The sequence below is a fragment of the Chrysemys picta genome, chromosome 3, assembly GCF_011386835.1.
Source record: "Chrysemys picta bellii isolate R12L10 chromosome 3, ASM1138683v2, whole genome shotgun sequence".
Lineage (NCBI taxonomy): Eukaryota > Metazoa > Chordata > Testudines > Emydidae > Chrysemys > Chrysemys picta.
Genome location: NC_088793.1, coordinates 47,183,608 through 47,201,988, shown reverse-complemented (window position 1 = coordinate 47,201,988; position 18,381 = coordinate 47,183,608). Strand labels below are relative to the sequence as shown.

Genomic DNA, 18,381 nt, shown 5'->3' with positions numbered 1-18,381 from the left:
GTTTATTTTTCACTGTCTAGTCTTGATGCAAGTCTTGTGTGAAATGGGGACCAGGTTCTACAGGGTTCTGAACACATTCTTCACACTACTTGCCACCCTCCACTCATATGAGAATTGGTTGATGCTGGTGTCTAACGCTGGCCCAAGAAGGTAAATATGGAAAGTGCCAAATACTCCACATGCCTGTAGGCTAGGAAGCCAAACCCCCAAAGTCATACCTTTCCAATCAACCACTGCCAGCCATATGGCACCTGAGCTGATGAAGGTGTATGCATGGGTAGGAGAACCCAAGGAGGTCCTAATGGACCAGGGGACTAATAAGACATCCCAGTTAATGAAAGAACTGTGCCCCCCTATAAAGATCAAATTTTGAAGACGTCCATCTACCACCCCAAAATGGATGGACTGGTGGAAGGCTTCAACGAAACCTGAAGGAGTTACTGTTGAAATTCATAGCCAAAGACCCACGACATTGGAACTAGTTGCTTCTGCCCCTCCAATTCGCCATCCATGAGGTACTGCAAGCCTCAACAGAGTTTTCCCTGCTTGAACACCTGAATGGATATCAACCCTTGGGGGTGCTGGACCTCCTCCAAGAGACCTGGGAAGAGTTCTTGCATTGTCTAGAACATGAGTCGCCTGTGGGAAGACTTGGAGAGACTAAGGGCATTCACCCAGGAGAACTTACTGAGAGCCGAGCAAGAACACACCTACAACAAAGGGGCCCGGTTGAAAGAGTTTGCAGCTGGGGATAGGGTCCTGCTACTCCTCCCAATGTCAGAGTGAAAGCTGATGGCACAGTAGTGGGAAAGGTTGGGGGCATTAACTACAAAATACACCAGCCCAGGAGATGTAAGGAAACACAAATCTATCACATCAAACTGCTTAAAGCCTGGTGGGAGCAAGAGGCGCTCTTAATAGTGCCAGACCCACCAGAACCGGAGCTAGATCTCCAGGGATCCTGACTCTGGACTTGTACCATTGGGAGAACTCCTGCCAGAGCAAGAACACCAGCTACAACAGCTGATAGAAGCCTTCTGTGTGGTCATATCAGCACGACCAGAATATACATGCCTAGCACAGCACCATATAGACACTGAGCCAGGGAAGAAAGTTTGTGAAAACCCTCAACTCCTGCTGTAAAAGCTGTGGGAAATGGTCTGGCAGGCGCTACAGATGATGATGGAGATAGGGGTAGTCGAGGAATCCCAGAGTGAATGGTGAAGCTCCATCATATTGGTGCCAAAGGCCAACAGATTGACCCGCTTTTGCATTGACTTTTGGAAGATAAATGCTATTTCCAAATTCAATGCCTATCTGATTCCCCAGGTCAACAAGCTGCTTGACAGACTGGGGACTGCCCAGTGCATTTCAACCCTGTATCTCAGAAAGTGTCACTGGCAGATCCCCTTGACTGCTGAGTCCAGGGAAAATACAGCCTTCTCTACCTTAGTTCAAATCATGCCTTTGACCATGACCACCTTTCAGCGCCTAATGGACTGGGTGCTCCGCCCACACATGTTGTACACCTTGGCATACATTGACAACATTGTCATCTACAGCCAGAGCTGAGAAGATGACCTGAGCAGGGCCGGCACTTCCACTAGGCAACCCTAGGCGGTCGCCTAGGGTGGCAGGATCTGCGGGGTGGCATTTTGCCGCCCTCATCAGAAATTTGGCAGCGGGGGGTCCTTCCGCTCCAGGTCTTCGGCAGAAATTCGGCGGTGGGTCCTTCACTCGCTCTGGGACCCACCATCAAAGTGCCCCGAAGACGTGGAGTGGAAGGACCCCTGCCGCCGAAGACCCCAGGCTCCCTGAATTCTGAGGAGGAGCACTGCCTCCTAGGGCGGCAAAAACCCTGGCGCCGCTCCTGCACCTGAGGTATGTATCAGCTACATTACAAGCCCTTCAGGAGGCAGGACTAACAGCCAAACCAACCAAATGCCAGCTGGCCCGGCAAGAGGTGACCTACTTGGGTTACCGAGTAGAATGGGGGCAGTTGAGACTGCTCATCGACAAAGTGCAGGCCCTGGCAAAATGTAGCATTCCTATGACAAAATGCCAGGTACACTGCTTCCTTGGCCTCAGGGGGTACTACCAGTACTTCATACCCAACTTCACTACCATTGTGGTGCCCTTGACAGACCTGGTAAAGAATTCTAGCCCAAGGAAGATCCTGTGGTCAGTGTCTCCAAGAGGGCCTTCTAGGAGCTAAAAGAGTGGATGAGCCAAGAACCCGTGCTTGCCCATCCCAACTTCAACAAGAAGTTTACACTCCAAACAGACGCCTACAAGGTAGGCCTGGGTGAGATGCTATCCCTAGACATCAATGGAGAAGAAGTTGTTTCTGCAAGAAACTGCCTACTTGCACCCCGAGAATTAGGCTCTAGCAATGAAATGGGCAGTGGATGCTTTAAAGTATTACTTTTGGGGGAATGTCTTTCAGCGAGTGACTGGCCATGTGCTGCTACAGAGGCTGAACACCTTGAAAGAACACCAACCCCAGAATTATGCAGTGGTACGTCTCCCTGCAGCTGTATAGCTCCGAAATCCTTCACTTGCTAGGGAAGGATCACAAAAATGCAGATTTTTTTCCTTGAGAGACGGGGGTTGCAAGAACCACAGAACCGCTTCCCAGCCCTGATTCTGAAGAGGGAGGGTGTGTGATGGGGTGTATAAATTCCTCACTGGACAGAAGGGGATTAAGAAGCAACTCTGGGTTCAGGAGGCCCTGCCCCTCCGCCCGTGCCAAGCATGCTTGGGATGGAGGCAGGGTTTAAAAGGCAGCCAGACAGCTCAGTTGGCGCTGGCAGGCCAAGGAGAAGGATGAGCTCTGGAGGCTCCAGGGGAGACATGGCTGGATCCTGCAATAAGCCTGGGAATGGGGGGAGCCACAGCCCGCAAGAGACTAGGACCATGGCAAGGAGCCCAGAAGGCAGCAGTCCCCGGGGATGGCCGGCTGGGATGCGAAGGAAGGGAGAAAGTGACTCAGGGAAGTTGACTTGAGGCTGACCCAAGGCACTGCAGGGTGAGCGAAGCCGAACCAGCCTCCCAGAGCCCTAAGTTAGAACCCGGTGGAGTGGCAGGGTTGAGGTTCTCCTACTCCATGGAAGAATTGTGCCCACTAGCCGGGGTTGCTGCCAGAGACTAACCATTAGGTGTAGCCGTCACCGTGGGCCCTAACCGCTAGATGGGAGATGCTGCCTCCCGCCCAGAAGGGGTAATACTGAAAAAACAATGAGTGATGCTTTCCAGAAACAACTGTCCCAATCCATCATGAGTTTTTTGTGGACTTTTAGGTTTGTGGATTAGCCCAGTGTGTATTAGGAAGGTTCTATTTCAGGTGACAAGTCAGAAAGCAGCCAGAGCCAACTGGTTTCATTTGTTTAACAGTGGGCGTTTCCTTTACCTGTTGGACAAAATTGGACTCACCTCCCAGTAGGTGGAGCTACAAAACCTTATAACTCAAAGGCATGATTTCTTATTCAAGAAGAGTTTGGACTGGATCAGGAGTCACAGAGGTTAGTACTGATCTTTAGAAATGTACAGGGAATTGACCAAACTGTTTAAGAGTAACTTCAGTGAATGGGTCTAATGGGTTAAATATTGATAGAATTGTTGTGCTGACTTTCTGTATGATAAGGTTGATGTGCATTAAAGTAGTTCAGGTGTTGTAGCACAGGGAGAAAAGGGGAATCCAGACATCAGAAGTGTTAAAAGGAGAAAGTTAAAAAATAATGATTTCAGGAAGGCTCAAGACACGGCATTTCTGAGGGCAAAGTGAACACTGGGCATTTGTTGCTAACACCATTTAAGCTCCATTGTTGCCATGGCATTAGCTACTATGGGAGAGCTAGCATAAACTAGGTGCTGCCAGCATTTTTCCCACTAAATCAGGTAGACCTGCTCTGAGCAGAGTGAGATGACACAGTGCTAAAAATGCTGGTGATTGCCTATAGATCTATCTACACTAGTGCTCACACTGTTCCTCCTGCTGGTGGATCCTGAACTGGTGTTAGCCATGATAGAAACATAGGGCTAGAAGGAACCTCAAGAGGTCATCTAGTCCAGCCTCCACACTGCCAGGAGGCAGAATTAAGAATTCCTAGGCCATCCCTGACAGGTGTTTGTCTAACGTGTTCTTAAAAACCTCCAAGGCCAGGGATTCCTCACCTCCCTCGGTAACCTGTTCCAGTGCTTAATTATCCTTTGATATTAGGAAAAACTTTCTACATGTAATCTAAATCTCCTTTGCTGCAAATTAAATTGATTACTTCTTCAGCGCTGGGACATTTTTCTGAAAAGAGAGGCTAGCATGGATACAGTTTGGGAGCACAAGCTGAGGGAGGGGAAGGAGCGAGGGAGAGAGGCAGCAATAACAGGAATATAAACTTGGAATGAAGAAAGTATTTTCACTGGACTCTCCTGGCTGCTGCACAAGCTGGCTGACAGAGCAGAGGAGGTAAGGAGATAATCTAAAATGATCAAATAAAAAAGAACTGAACTTTTCCATAACAAATACCATAACACCTTCCTGAGGACAGAGGAGGCAGTTGGGGCTGGTGAAAAAGATCTTTTCATTGAATGTAGAAGGTAGGACAATATCATTTTGCTTTAGACTTTCTTTTCTACAACTACAACAAAATAGCTACTTGAGAAAATGTATCTAAGGAGGGTCTCTTCTAAGTCTTTACTGTCTGAGTTCCTTTATTTATAAAACAGGGAAAAGTCTAGCTTGGTGAATAGCTGAAGGTTTGCCAAAGCATACAGAACACACTACAGCTTTCTGGTTAGAATAAAGCATTTTGTGGGGAAGTTTTTCTGTAAATGGACTCTGAATCTTAATTTATTCTGGTCATTCTCTGACGTGTGGCAACACGCTAAAGCACACTATGTTTATATAACATGCTGCAAGTATCAGACCTCTTGAGGTGAAGGCAAAATTATTAGAGAAAATGCTGAAGGAACAGTGTTATATTTATAGTATTTTAATTTCCTCCTCACTACTACACTTAATGAAAACACAGGGTCAGTTGGTACAAATCATTATCGTTCCCTTAACTTCAATGGCTGAGGATCGGTCCCACAATTCTGATTTTTGTTACATTTAAGAGTTTTACACTTCATAATTATTGACAGAAATGTGTTACCAATAGAAATGATGAAAAATATCATAATAGCTTAATGAGCACTAGAAATGACTAATTAATTCTACTACTATGCACTAGCATGCTGTTACATGCATGTTCTATTTTTAAATGGCACATACTGGGAGATAATGTGGTCCAGTGGTTGGACCCTGGATTAGGAATTTAGATACATTTATGGAGGATAGGTCCCTGCTTCCACCTGCTAATCCAAGATGGTCAGGGATGCAACCCCATGCTCTGGCCTCTGATTGCCAGAAGCTGGGACTGGGCAAGAGAGGATGGATCATTCCCTGATTGCCTGTTCTATTCATTCCCTCTGAAGCACCTGGCATTGACCACTGTTGGAAGATAGGATATGGGGTTAGATGGGCCATTGGTCAGATCCATTATGACCACTCTTATCTGCCTATGTCATTGATTTGCTGGGTGGTCTTGGGAAAGGCCCATACATACCTCAGTTCCCCTCTATGTAAAAGGGTCATAATGATATTTGGTCTCATCTGTACAGTATTTTGAGTTTCTCAGTTATAAAGCACTCTACTAATTAGGACTGAAATATTTTGGGCTTTACAATTGTCACAGTGAGTTACATTTTAGTCATTTTAATGCAAGGGTTCTCAAACTTTTCAGTGTGCGCCATATTTTACCGGGGTGTATTGCACGCACACATACACACCCTTCCCATTTGTAATTGGATAACATTCCAGATGCAAGGATAACAATTGCGTACATGAAAAAGTAATACTAGAAAGGTATTTCCTGTGTATTTAGCATTGTTATCACATGGATTAGCAAGTGCAAACAAGAAGAGTCAGCATCCTGTAACCACAGATTGCAGTTTGAGAGCAGCCATTTGAATGAATTACAGATAACTATCAGCATAGGTGGCAAATTCATTAAAAAGTGAAAGGTTTGAGGCTTTCACTTACCATGGATAACACTTCATCTGTTTTTTTAAATGAAGGCCAGATTATCAAAGGCTCTGAGCAGCAAAGCAACTCCCACTAAATTACTGATTAATGACAGTAACTTGTCCCTTGAGATTAGGAGCTAAAAGAAGATTGAAGGTCAAGCAAGTTCCACAATGGCACTTTCAGAGAAGCTTCTCCAATCATCAGGCCTTTAACGTTTATATTTATACTCTTTGGAATCACCTTTATTTCCCCTCAACCTATAGTAAATCCTTTCTGCTGGTGGATATTATAGTTTGCAAAAAGAACATATAGGTGCGCTCCCAGAGTCCAGCATTGCAACAGCTTCTAATGCCATTGCGCAACTTATTCGATTTGCTCTTTAGTCCAGTCTCCTGATATTTCATGTTTCATTGCTTAATCTGAACTTCAGAGTTTTAGTCTCGTCCTTTTGTTGACTTTGAAACAACAGGGTTGACATTCAGTTAATTGCACAAGTGTTTTGTATGATTAGGATCTTTTGGCAGAACTCTTCACAGCTGTTAGGGAATGAATAAAACTGAATCCAGTGCTCTTTGTGGAGCCCTTATCCACTTCTGATTTGGGACTGGACAAAATCTTACAAGACTTGCTATGTTCCTGATATTGGCCCCAAATAGCAAAAATCTCACAAAAAGCAGTTGATCTCATGGCATTTCAGTCCATTTAAATGAGTTTCTCTCCATGAGACAACAGGAGCAGCAATAGGGCAGGGAGCCAGCTAGCTTCCCTTTGGGGTGGGTGGAGGGGACAACCAACACAGGGAAAGAGAGAAGGGAACACAAGAAAGAAGAAGAAAAGGTTCCCTAACCTGAGATGTTTTAGGCCTTTATTTCAGCATCTATGGTAATGCAACTCCTTCCCCACAATATTACCAGGCACTTTTCTAAGCCTGTGGTTCTAGCATTTAGCTACAAATCCCTCCATCAGTGTGTGCCTTTCTGAGCCTTTTGCTCCAGCATTGAGAGAGAATCATAGAATCATAGAATATCAGAGTTGGAAGGGACCTCAGGAGGTCATCTAGTCCAACCCCCTGCTCAAAGCAGGACCAATTCCCAACTAAATCATCCCAACCAGGCCTTTGTCAAGCCGGGCCTTAAAAACCTCCAAGGAAGGAGATTCCACCATCTCCCTAGGTAACACATTCCAGTGCTTCACCACCCTCCTAGTGAAATAGTGTTTCCTAATATCCAACCTAGACCTCCCCCACTGCAACTTGAGACCATTACTCCTTGTTCTGTCATCTGCCACCACTGAGAACAGCCGAGCTCCATCCTCTTTGGAACCTTCAGGTAGTTGAAAGCAGCTATCAGATCCCCCCTCATTCTTCTCTTCTGGAGACTAAGCAATCCCAGTTCCCTCAGCCTCTCCTCATAAGTCATGTGCTCTAGACCCCTAATCATTTTTGTTGCCCTCCGCTGGGCTCTTTCCAATATTTCCACATCCTTCTAGTAGTGTGGGGCCCAAAACTGGACACAGTACTCCAGATGAGGCCTCACCAATGTCCAATAAAGGGGAATGATCACGTTCCTCGATCTGCTGGCAATGCCCCTATTTATACAGCCCAAAATGCCGTTAGTCTTCTTGGCAACAAGAGCACACTGTTGACTCATATCCAGCTTCTCGTCCACTGTGACCCCTAGGTCCTTTTCTGCAGAACTGCTACCTAGCCATTCGGTCCCTAGTCTGTAGCAGTGCAGAAGAATTCCAGCATTCTGAGAAAAACTACTGTTCCTGTCTTGTCCTTGGTGTTTTTGTTTTGTTTTGTTTGTTTTATAGCCAGCATCCAGCATTATTATTATTTTTTATTTGTATAATTGTAGCAAGTAGGAGCTCTAGTGTCAAGTGCTTGAGAAATTCAGCTATATTAAATACAATGAGCAGGGAGACTTGAGAATGAAGTGTTGACTTCCTGAGTCACAGACACTGATCTCTCTCATGTTGATTCTTTGAAATCTTTTCCTTTATTTAATTTAACAGGAAGCCAGACACTTGGAAGCATGGCTGGGAAACCCAAACTGTACTATTTCAATGGAAGAGGCCGAATGGAAACAATACGGTGGCTGTTGGCAGCAGCTGGAATCGAGGTTCGTTTCTGTTTTATAAAGAAACTAAGTTGGCAATGCATAATTTGGTGGAAATGACTGTTCCATATTGCAAATGTGACCAACTGGAAGTCATTAGTTCAGAACTCACTGCACATAGAATCATAGGAGTGGAAGGGACCTCAAGAGGTCATCTAGTCCAGTCTCCTGCACTCAGGGCAGGACTAAGTATTATCTAGGCCATCCCTGACAAGTGTTTGTTTAACCTGCTCTTAAAAATCTCCAATGATGGAGATTCCACAACCTCCCTAGGCAATTTATTCTAGTGCTGAAACAACCTTACAGTTAGGAAGTTTTTCCGAATGTGCAACCTAAACCTCCCTTGCTGCAATTTAAGCCCATTGCTTCTTGTCCTATCCTCAGAGGTTAAGAAGAACAATTTTTCTCCCTCCTCCTTGTAACAACCTTTTATGTACTTGAAAACTGTTATTCTGTCCCCTCTCAGTCTTCTGTTTTCCAGACTAAACAAACCCACTTTTTTCAATCTTCCCTCATAGGTCATATTTTCTAGACCTTTAATCATTTTTGTTGCGCTTCTCTGGACTTTCTCCAATTTGTCCACATCTTTCCTGAAATGCAGTGCCCAGAACTGTACGTATACAAGTGACTATACAGCCAACATGTAAACTTATAACTAGGTGTGTGATCACTTCTCCCTTTAGTGGCTTTCCCTGGTGACAATGGGCATACTTACAGTTAACGGAGCTGCTCCATTAGGTCAAATAGTAGGGCCCAGGTTCTATACTGATTGACGACCATTGTAGTCAGTGTTCTATATGTTCCCCCCTCTGTTCCCAGGGCACAGAGAATATGGTCTTTCACAGCTTCACCTGTGAGCCTGGCTCTTTACCTCAAGCCATAAAGATGCGTGTTTCCAACTTTGAAAGTCCGCATTTCAGTGCCTGATAGTGGCTAAGATGGAGACCATATGCCTATCATTGTGGGGCTGGGGCCTCTATGCCCTACACAATACTAATATTAGTGAGTATCTTGTGAAACTAATTGCTTTCAACATTAACTCTGGAAGCCATGCCAGAGGGGTATATGGCTGCTCTGACCTGCCTGTTGGCAGTCAGCCAGGAAGCCTCTGGGGATTCTTGCCGCTGCACAACCCTTTCTCTTCCCTTGCCACCCATGTGTTATAGCAAAAAAATCATAGAATAGTCCAACAGCTACTGTGTGTGCTTTCCCTCCTCCCCCATGCTTGGCTCTGCTTTCAGCTCACCTCAGGGAACTAGACACCCCAGTCGTTGCCAGTCATGAGTGCAAGAACATTGTGGCTGCCTCTTGCACAGAAGAAAGTTTGTTTTGCTCTCTGGTCACCTTACACACCTTGTCAGAGCTAGCCACAATCTAACAAAGGCTCCTACACAAAAGGCATTTTAATTAAGCATAATGGGGTAAAGGGAGAACGTGACAGAGGCAGGATTTTATCTAAATACAGAATATTTTAAAGTCTTCAACTGCTTTTTATGTGAAAAATTCTAAAAGCAAATAATCGTTAATCATTATTTTCTCAAGTGATTCCTAACCTAACCCATGCAGTAACAATGAGACCCTTTTTACTTCTTTTACCCATTTGTTTTCCAGTTTGAAGAACAATTCTTTGAAACAAGGGAAGAGCTTTTAAAGTTACTGCAGGGTGAGCTTTTTAATTAGTTTTTTATTAGAACTGTTTGTGGATCCTAATGTGGAATTCTTGAAAATGTAATTGTCTTTTTAAAAGAAAATCTGGACTGGTTCATGAACATGATGAATCATAATTGCACATTGCAGTAAGACCATTTTGTTTTACTCAAATATTGGAGGCCAACCTCCACTCTGTTATACCAGTTTTATAACTGTAACATATGTTACTCTATAGCTTGCTTGGTATAGTGTTTTGAGATGGTCAGATTAGAGATGTTGTATAAAAAGTTATTATTTTGGAAAGTTCATATGGAGCATGATAAAAGTTTTCTTAGGGGCCAAATCCTTCAGTGTTCCCCTATTGACCTCAGTGGGAACTTTACCCGAGTAAACTACACAATGCACGGTTTGTCCCTTTCTTGAATCACCATTAAAGGTTTTATTTTGGAGACTTTATTGGATTTGCAGCAATTCTAAGAAGTTTATTGTTATAATTCAAGCTATTAGTATGTTTACCTTTTCCCACAAGAAATAGCATTCACATTTTACTGGAAACTTCTTTCACTTCACAGTATAAGATAAAAGACCCTCAAATTAAAAAGAAAATAGCAAGTTAGAGGTTTTCTCGACTCCACTGCAATGATAATAGTTTGGGGAAAAAGACTATAATTTATTTGAGTCATACTTCTCACCTTTCTTTTAAAAGATGGATCCCTGCTGTTTCAACAAGTGCCCATGGTAGAAATTGATGGAATGAAGATGGTGCAGACCAGAGCCATTCTCAACTACATAGCAGGGAAACACAACCTCTATGGGAAGGACATGAAGGAGAGAGCACTGTACTGTAACAGCACTACCTTTTTCTGATAGCAATAAAAATAATTATTCTATGTGCAGTACAAGGGGGGAAAAATCCTGATTATTGCTAAATTTTATGATGAGCCAGCACATTTCTGTTTACCTCCAACCAAGGTCAACAATACTAAGGTCTGGAACAATGTTAAATAACTAGATTAGATTAGAGATATGCAAAAAAAGTACATGTGAGTTCATCTTGATTATCTCATCAGAGGTTACTGCAGTTTTCAAAACTCAGCCAGGCAGATAACAAATTTACTGTAGCTGCAGAGGTCAGTATTTCTCCTAATATCACTCTCCATTTCCAGGAAGACTGCTGGTTTACACAACCCCATTACTTGTCTCCCACAGGTGCAAGCAACAAACAGTTCTTGCAAGCTAAGAGCCAAGGGAATCCCTGCCCTTTGTCCCCATGAACTGCATATTTAGGGGAAGGATGCTTGTGCAGACAGAGAACTCTCCTTATGTGTCCCCAAATTCCTCAGATTAATTAGCAAGTGCAAATAAATTGTATTATTGTATGATAGATACAAATATCACTTATAGCTAAAGTGATGTCCCAACTTAATTCTTAATGGGAAACATTGTGTGTCACTAATATTAGGTCTTGCCCTCTGACTGATTTCACTTAGGTGCCTAAATAGAGATTTGGGTGATTTAGATAGCTATGCTTAACTTTTAGAAGCTAAGTATGAAAATATTTGCCCATCTTTAGTACAGATGATTCCAACCATCTCTGAAAAAGGAGGTGATGTCATATATCTATTGGGGGGGGTTGTTGTTGTTGTTGTTTTTTGTTTTGTTTTTTAAACAGCAAATACAAATTAGTCAGTGGTAAATCTTCTGGTATTTAGCCTCCCGACCCTGGAGTTATTTCACTGCAGGAATCTACATGAATACTAGTTGTTCAAACCAATGTGAACACACTTTGCCTTTCAGGATTGATATGTATGTGGAAGCAACAATGGATCTGAATGAACTCATGATGCATTATCCTATCCAGCCACCGGAGGCAAAGGCAAAGCATCTTGCCAAAATCGTTGAGAAGGCCACAACCAGGTACTTCCCTGTATATGAAAAGGTATGTAGCAGTAAGGCAACAATTTACAACCTGGAGTATTGGTCACTTGATAATATATCCTGGATCCAGGGCCGGCTCTAGGCACCAGCAAAACAAGCTGGTGCTTGGGGTGGCGCATTTTTAGGGGCGGCATGGCCGGCGCCAGAATGCCGCCCCTAAAAATGTGCCCCGGCCGCCCTAGCTCACCTCCACTGCTGCTGCCACGGCGCGCGAAACAGCTGATTTGCGCGCCGCTACTCGCCCTCCCTCCCAGGCTCTCAAGCCTGGAAGGGAGGGGGAGCAGCGGCGCGCGAATCAGCTGTTTCGCGCGCCGCGGCGGCTTGCGGTCTCCCCCTCCCTCCCAGGCTCTCAAACCTGGGAGGGAGGGGGAGATCCCGAGCGGCCGTTTCGCGCGCCGCTGCTTCCCCTCCGTCCCAGGCTTGAGAGCCTGGGAGGGAGGGGGAGAAGCGGCGCCTGTGCCGCGGCCACTCGGAGTCTCCCCCTCCCTCCCAGGCTCTCAAATCTGGGAGGGAGGGGGAGATCCCGAGCGGCCGCAGCGCGGGCGCCGCTTCTCCCCCTCCCTCCCTCCTAGGCTTGAGAGCCTGCGGGGAGGAGGCAGGGCTGGGGATTTGGGGAAGGGGCGGAGTTGAGGTGGGGCTGGGGGTGGGGTAATTAAAGAACGGAGGCGGGGGCAGCCAAAATTGTTTTTGCTTTGGGCGGCAAAAATCCTAGAGCCGGCCCTGCCTGGATCTATGCTAGTAAATGCACATTCAGCCTGTATTGTAGGAGAACAGATATATTTGGAGTGCCCATGGGAAAACTAGTTAAGGCAAGTATAAATTTATGAGCTTGCTTGATGGGATTTTCTTAGCCTCATAATGCAAATGCTGCACACGAGCCAGGATAATTTTTGTACTCCAAATTTCCAGTGACATCTTTTAGTAAGTCCCTTTAAGAGAGACTTTATGTTTGATGCCAAGGTAGCATCAGCATCTCTTCTGTGCTAGGTGTCTTCCTGAAGTATTCTTGGTACATGGTGCCGTCTGTACAATGTATGTGCTACATAAAGTACATTATAGTTCTGCTTGTAGCACACCCAGTGTGGGGAGCTAAGTGCTAGTTGGGCTTCAAGAACAGACCTGGCTTTGGATAACTATGTAAAGCTTCCAACACCAAACTCGCACCTTACTGAGGAGAAAGGAAAGAAGGGTGCGCAATGTGCAGGAATAGGTGAAGGGGTCCAATATATTCTACTATTCACTGAACTGAGAAAGTCGTAGTGGCTTGGGATTCTCCAAGTTTCTTGTGAACCCCTTATAGCTATTTGGAATAACTATAATTTTGCACGGAGCATCAGGAGGCTTCATCAGATGTGCCATGTCTGCACCGCACCATTGATAGTGTTTGGAAACTGCCTTGTGCAAACGTTTTAAGATCAATTTTCAGTTGGCACCTGCACACACCTATAGAACACTATACAATATTATTTATAATAACAACAACTATTAAAATAATGTGTCTTTCCACCTGGTCTATAAAATGTTTGTGGGTTTTTTTAAAGGATTATGCTTTGTCTGCACTGGCACTAAAACTATTAGCTGGAATTGCTTAAGGTCACTTATTTATTTCAAATGGTTTCTGAGCCTGGTCACTCTTGCATTGAGGTGGAGGACCACAGAACGGGACTAGTAAATCCCCATGCCCAAACCATTTCAGCTGTGATCATAAAAGCTACAGATTTTAAAAACCTCCTACTATCAAAGGGACCAAACCTTCCTGTCACACCCAAAGCTATATTATTTTGAATAAGGCCTAACACAATGGTGAAATTGAGTTTTCTAATTGTTCAAACAATGCTGTATTTTGTATTGCTTCCTTTCAAGGGTAACTCTTACACAGACCTAGATGTGCTTTTGAAATGTCAGATTAGGCTTAACTTTATGTATTTATCCAGAGCACAGAATGTCTCATTTATAGCCATAAATTCATTGTCTCCTGTCCTATAGGCTTTGAAAGTCCATGGACAGGATTTTCTTGTTGGCAACCGATTCAGCAGGGCAGATGTACAGCTGCTTGAAACCATTCTAATGGCAGAAGAGTGCAAGCCTGATATACTCTCCAAATTCCCTGTCTTACAGGTAAAAGAATTAACAGCTCTAACAGTCAATGAAATGTGTAGGGACAGATCCTCACTGAAGTCAATGGAGCTATGTTGCTTTACACTAGCTGACGATTTGGCTCTTAAATATGTACAAGTGTTACAGATATTGCCTAAATTAAAAACTGTTACTGATCAAATCATGTTATGTAGTATAAGAATACGGGGTCAGATTAATCCTTGAAGCCAATGGAGGTGAATTTGGCTTGATGATTTAAACAGCATTGAGATAAAGATACAGAGCGCCTGATTCTGCCCTCAGCTTTACACCAGAGTAGGTACATGAACATCTGTGGAGCTACTCTTGATTTATATTAGTGTAAACAAAAGCAGAATTGAGCCCAAGCAGTGCTTTGCCTTGCAATGAGAAATGAGCCTGAACTAAAACAGCAGATCTGAACCTATGAGAGCTCTGGAAAAAATTGGATCTAGGTCCAAGCTGTGAAGTTTGGATTCATCTCTACCTTTCAAAGCCCTCACCTGAAAAGAAGAGCAACATTGGTTTTGAATCTGCTCAAACATGAGAGAAAAATTAGATTTGCAATCAGATCTGAACTTGGTGGATTTCAATATCATAACCATCCCTCTCCTGGTTCTCTTAGAATCAGAATAGAACAGATAACTAGAAATATGGTAATTCTCCTTTGAAGGAACCAGACAGTATTCATAGAGTTCCTTAAATGGGCCTGAGATACCTGCAGGGCTAGATCATCCCAAGGAGTGCCTACTGGCCTACAAATTACTGTGTGCTTCCTTGTATTCTCAATCCTCCAGCACCAACATTGTGCTAACATGGTGCTCAGGAACAGCTCAGATTAAAGGTTTCCACTGCAAGGTTTCCACTAGTATTTCCACTGCATTTCCTTCCACAGCTTTCCTTTGCCAGCTCCAGCAGCTGCTTCCTCCACTCTCTCATGCAAAGTTGCCATATTTGGGTTGCAAACACAGCAAGGGTGGGTCTAAATGTCAACAAAAATATTGATTGAATTAGATTTTAAAATGTATTAAAACATTTATATTAGGATTTGTAACACTTTGTTTTGTTAAAAAAAAAAATCTAAGTTTTGGGCTTTACCTATCTGGGGCCACTGGAGCTGGTTGGGAAATGTTTGCAAAACTGTTAGGAATTTCCTTCAAAAAAGAAAATATGTTCAATGAGAAGTTTCTAAGCAAAATTGGTTTTGGTCAGGGAAAATCCCACTTATTTTTTTAAAAAGTGGTACTAGAAAATGGTGGAGAAAAAAAGTTAGTGTATGTTGGGGTAGGAGGGAGGAGAGAATCATTTCTCCATCCTTTTTCCAGAGTGGGGAAAAAAGTTACAATAAGAAAGCAAAAGTAGGGTTTTCTTCACAATGTCAAAATGAAACTGTGATTGGTGTCCCCCAGGGGGGCCATGCTGAGACTGCTCAATCAGGGCAAACTGCAAAGAATGGGGCAGACGATCCCCCAAACTGGTGGTTTATTCTAATACTTTGATTCACCAAGCCAGCAACAAAACAGCTTCTACAATATCTTACTGGTCCCAGAAGCCAAAACCCAGTTCTCTTAAAGCAACCCAGCCTTGGGCTCCCACCCAGACAGCGAAGTTAAATATGATGAGGATTACTTAAAATCTTGTTCATCATAAAGTTCTACCAATCCCAAAGGAGTGGACACATTACCCACCAGGTCAATGACTATTCCAGATCTTATCCAAATACGTGCTTATAGCCAATTCTTATTAACTAAGCTAAGATTTATTAGAAAAGAGAAAGACTATAGGTTAAAAGGTCATTATACATAGAGATATGACTAGAGTTTTTAGGTCAGTTCATAGTAGAGATGGTGAGCTTTAGAGACGCAAATAGTTCTTTCAGAATTAGTTCCATAGGTTACAGTCAATATCAGGGCAATACAGACTGGAGCTGAAGACCTCAGTCTTGCGACTCAAATTTCCCCTGATTAAACTTAAGCAGAGCTCAGATACAGGATCAGGGCCCTAGAGTTCTTTTTATAGTTCTCTGGCAGCCTCTTGATAGCAGGCATTCCTTGGGTGAAGCATTGTGGCGTTGAAGTAAAACCTCCAATTTCCTATGTATACACAGGTAACTAGTTGCATTCATCAGCATAAGGTAATTATCCATTAACCAGTTCATAGACAGTTTTCTACAAACTTCAAAGAGAAATATAGACAATATTATTACATCCAAGTTCCATTACCTTTTTGACCTCTGAATCAATAGAATATAGTAACAGACAGGAACCGTCTTTTTATATGGTTAGCATCTAACAAGATATAAGTAAACACATACAATTAGTATTACCTCTAATTCTCTAAGGGTAGGTCTATACTTACCTCTGGGTCCGGCGGTAAGCAATTGATCTTCTGGGATCGATTTATCGCGTCTTGTCTAGATGCGATAAATCGATCCCGGATGGATCCCGGAAGTACTCGCCGTCGACGCCGGTACTCCTGCTCCGCGAGAGGAGTACGCGGAGTCAACAGGGGAGCCTGCCTGCCGCGTCTGGACCCGCGGTAAGTTCGAACTAAGGTACTTCGACTTCAGTACATTATTCACGTAGCTGAAGTTGCGTATCTTAGTTCGAAGTGGGGGGTTAGTGTGGACCAGGCCTAACAATACAGGTTTGCATTTCAAAGCTCTAGTCAATCTAACATTACCATTCACATACTTTTCTAATATGTCTCTAAAGGCTGAATTTGGGTCATGTAGCCTGCTAGTTGCTTAACCCTTTCTGGCTCAGTGTCACAGAATATTAGATGACAATGAAATATTTCCAGGACAATTGTAGTTGCTGTCAAAAGCCAAATTTTCAGGAATAAGTTCTTAAGAAAATTTCAACCAGCTCTGAGGCCATGATCCTATAATAAGTCCCAGGTGGACAGTGCCCTGCACCTGCACAGAGCCTCCCTGTAGTCAATGGGGCTTTGTTGCACAGCTCACTTACAATTCATTGCAGGGTCAGGCTAGCGGATCTCTTTTTATAACATGATTAACATATGTCCAATCCAAGTATCTTTTGCTCTGTTATTTCTTTGCTGTTAAATGTTGTACTGTTTCTCATTTCAGGCTTTTAAAGCAAGGATAAGTAACATCCCTACAATTAAGAAATTCCTGCAGCCTGGCAGCCAGAGGAAACCACCGCTAGATGAAAAATCAATTCCAAAAGTGATGAGCATTTTCAACATTGGCAATGAATGATGGCTTAAAATCATGGCAGCTGTTTTACTACATGGCAGCTGTTTTGCGTATTAGCTGTAAAACTGCAAAGTGAAGTCAATTCAAAGTGTGAAAATTATAGTGACAGAATCAGTTAATACAAGCTAGAAATTATGTATGCAAAAATGTCCACAGTAAATCCAAATAACTGCGCTAGCACATGAAATGGTTCACTGAATTATAGGCTGCGCAGAGCAAAAGGGGTGGCATTAAACCACTAGCTTTAAGAGAATAAAATGAAATAAAACATCTCATTACTCTTGTTGTCTGAGTGCAATTTATTTTATGACTGCGGGGCTTTGATTATATCGATCAGGGCTCCCTACGGCTGTCTCTTTCTGGTAGCGTACCGTGTTCTCATGAGCCATCTAGGTAGCACGATGCAGTTCAGGGAAGTCCTAGAACACCCTAATTGCAAGGCAGAGCACATTATAATTCCAGAGAAAACAGGCAGAACAGGTAGTCCTTGGCCAAATGGGCATGAGACACATTTGGATAAAGAATCAACCTTCCTGATGTTCACGTGTATTCAGGTCTGGGGTCATGGTTCAGGCTAGTAGTTGTTTTTAACTACCTTTCCCTCTGCAGTTATTGGTTTATTGATGTGTCCCAAATGCTATCTTTTTAAAGTGAGCCTCTTTTCAGTGCTGGTTCTGCTGCTGCAACACTCTCATATATATATATGGTACTTCGACTTCAGTACGTTATATATATATGCACGTTTTAAGCAGCTAATGTGCTTTTATTGTTGCAAGTTCAGTAGTTCTAACCTTAAGTTTCTGTTTGAGAAAAGAGGTGCTTGATTGGGTGTCAGGTGCTAGGACTCTGCCCAGAGATGTAGCACTCTTCTGCTGGCTCATATTGATGTTCGGTAAGTAATGGATGCCTTTGTACAGTTCAAAAATGAAGTAATGTGAAACAAGCTATAATACAGAAATACTAGCAAGACAATTCAATAAATAAATGTATTTGATACGAACAGTGACTATCTGCAATACCTAATCCTCTTTCAAAGTCATTTAATGAAGAACTAGTACCATAGATTTGAAGCAGAACAAGTTCAGGGCAATAAAAATCCCATTGACAATCATTTGAGAGTTATTGTCAGATTTTAATATTTATAGAGGGTGGTCCTGCGTGGCATTTCCCATTTTAGAAACTAGCTGACTTCCAACATAAAGAAAGGAGGATCAAAGGAATTCTGCAGCAGCGAGTGTGTATTAACCAGAATTCACATACCTGCCAAAAGTTTC

General features: G+C 43.3%; 1 protein-coding gene across 3 annotated transcripts; it reads left to right on the top strand.

Moving 5' to 3' along the window:
- Window positions 1-25: 25 nt before the first annotated feature.
- LOC101947278 (glutathione S-transferase-like) lies at window positions 26-17,386 on the top strand. 3 transcript variants are annotated; one of them, XM_042846147.2, is made up of 8 exons: window positions 26-150; window positions 3,394-3,521; window positions 8,081-8,187; window positions 9,796-9,847; window positions 10,541-10,673; window positions 11,632-11,773; window positions 13,759-13,890; window positions 16,979-17,386. In XM_042846147.2, exons 3-8 carry the CDS (start codon window positions 8,101-8,103, stop codon window positions 17,108-17,110), a joined length of 678 nt encoding a protein of 225 aa, XP_042702081.2. In that variant the 5' UTR covers window positions 26-150; window positions 3,394-3,521; window positions 8,081-8,100; the 3' UTR covers window positions 17,111-17,386. The 3 variants fall into 3 exon arrangements, with proteins under 3 accessions (XP_042702081.2, XP_005313582.2, XP_042702082.2); XM_005313525.4 differs by lacking the exon at window positions 26-150 and having other exon boundaries at window positions 3,513-4,462; XM_042846148.2 differs by lacking the exons at window positions 26-150; window positions 3,394-3,521 and adding an exon at window positions 4,432-4,593.
- Window positions 17,387-18,381: the final 995 nt, after the last annotated feature.

Coding starts and splice junctions, on each gene's coding strand:
- LOC101947278 (XM_042846147.2), top strand. CDS start 8,101: ATGGCTGGGAAACCCAAACTGTACTATTTCAATGGAAGAGGCCGAATG. Junction 10,674..11,631: donor GACATGAAGGAGAGAGCACT/GTACTGTAACAG, acceptor TTTGCCTTTCAG/GATTGATATGTATGTGGAAG. Junction 13,891..16,978: donor CCAAATTCCCTGTCTTACAG/GTAAAAGAATTA, acceptor TTCTCATTTCAG/GCTTTTAAAGCAAGGATAAG.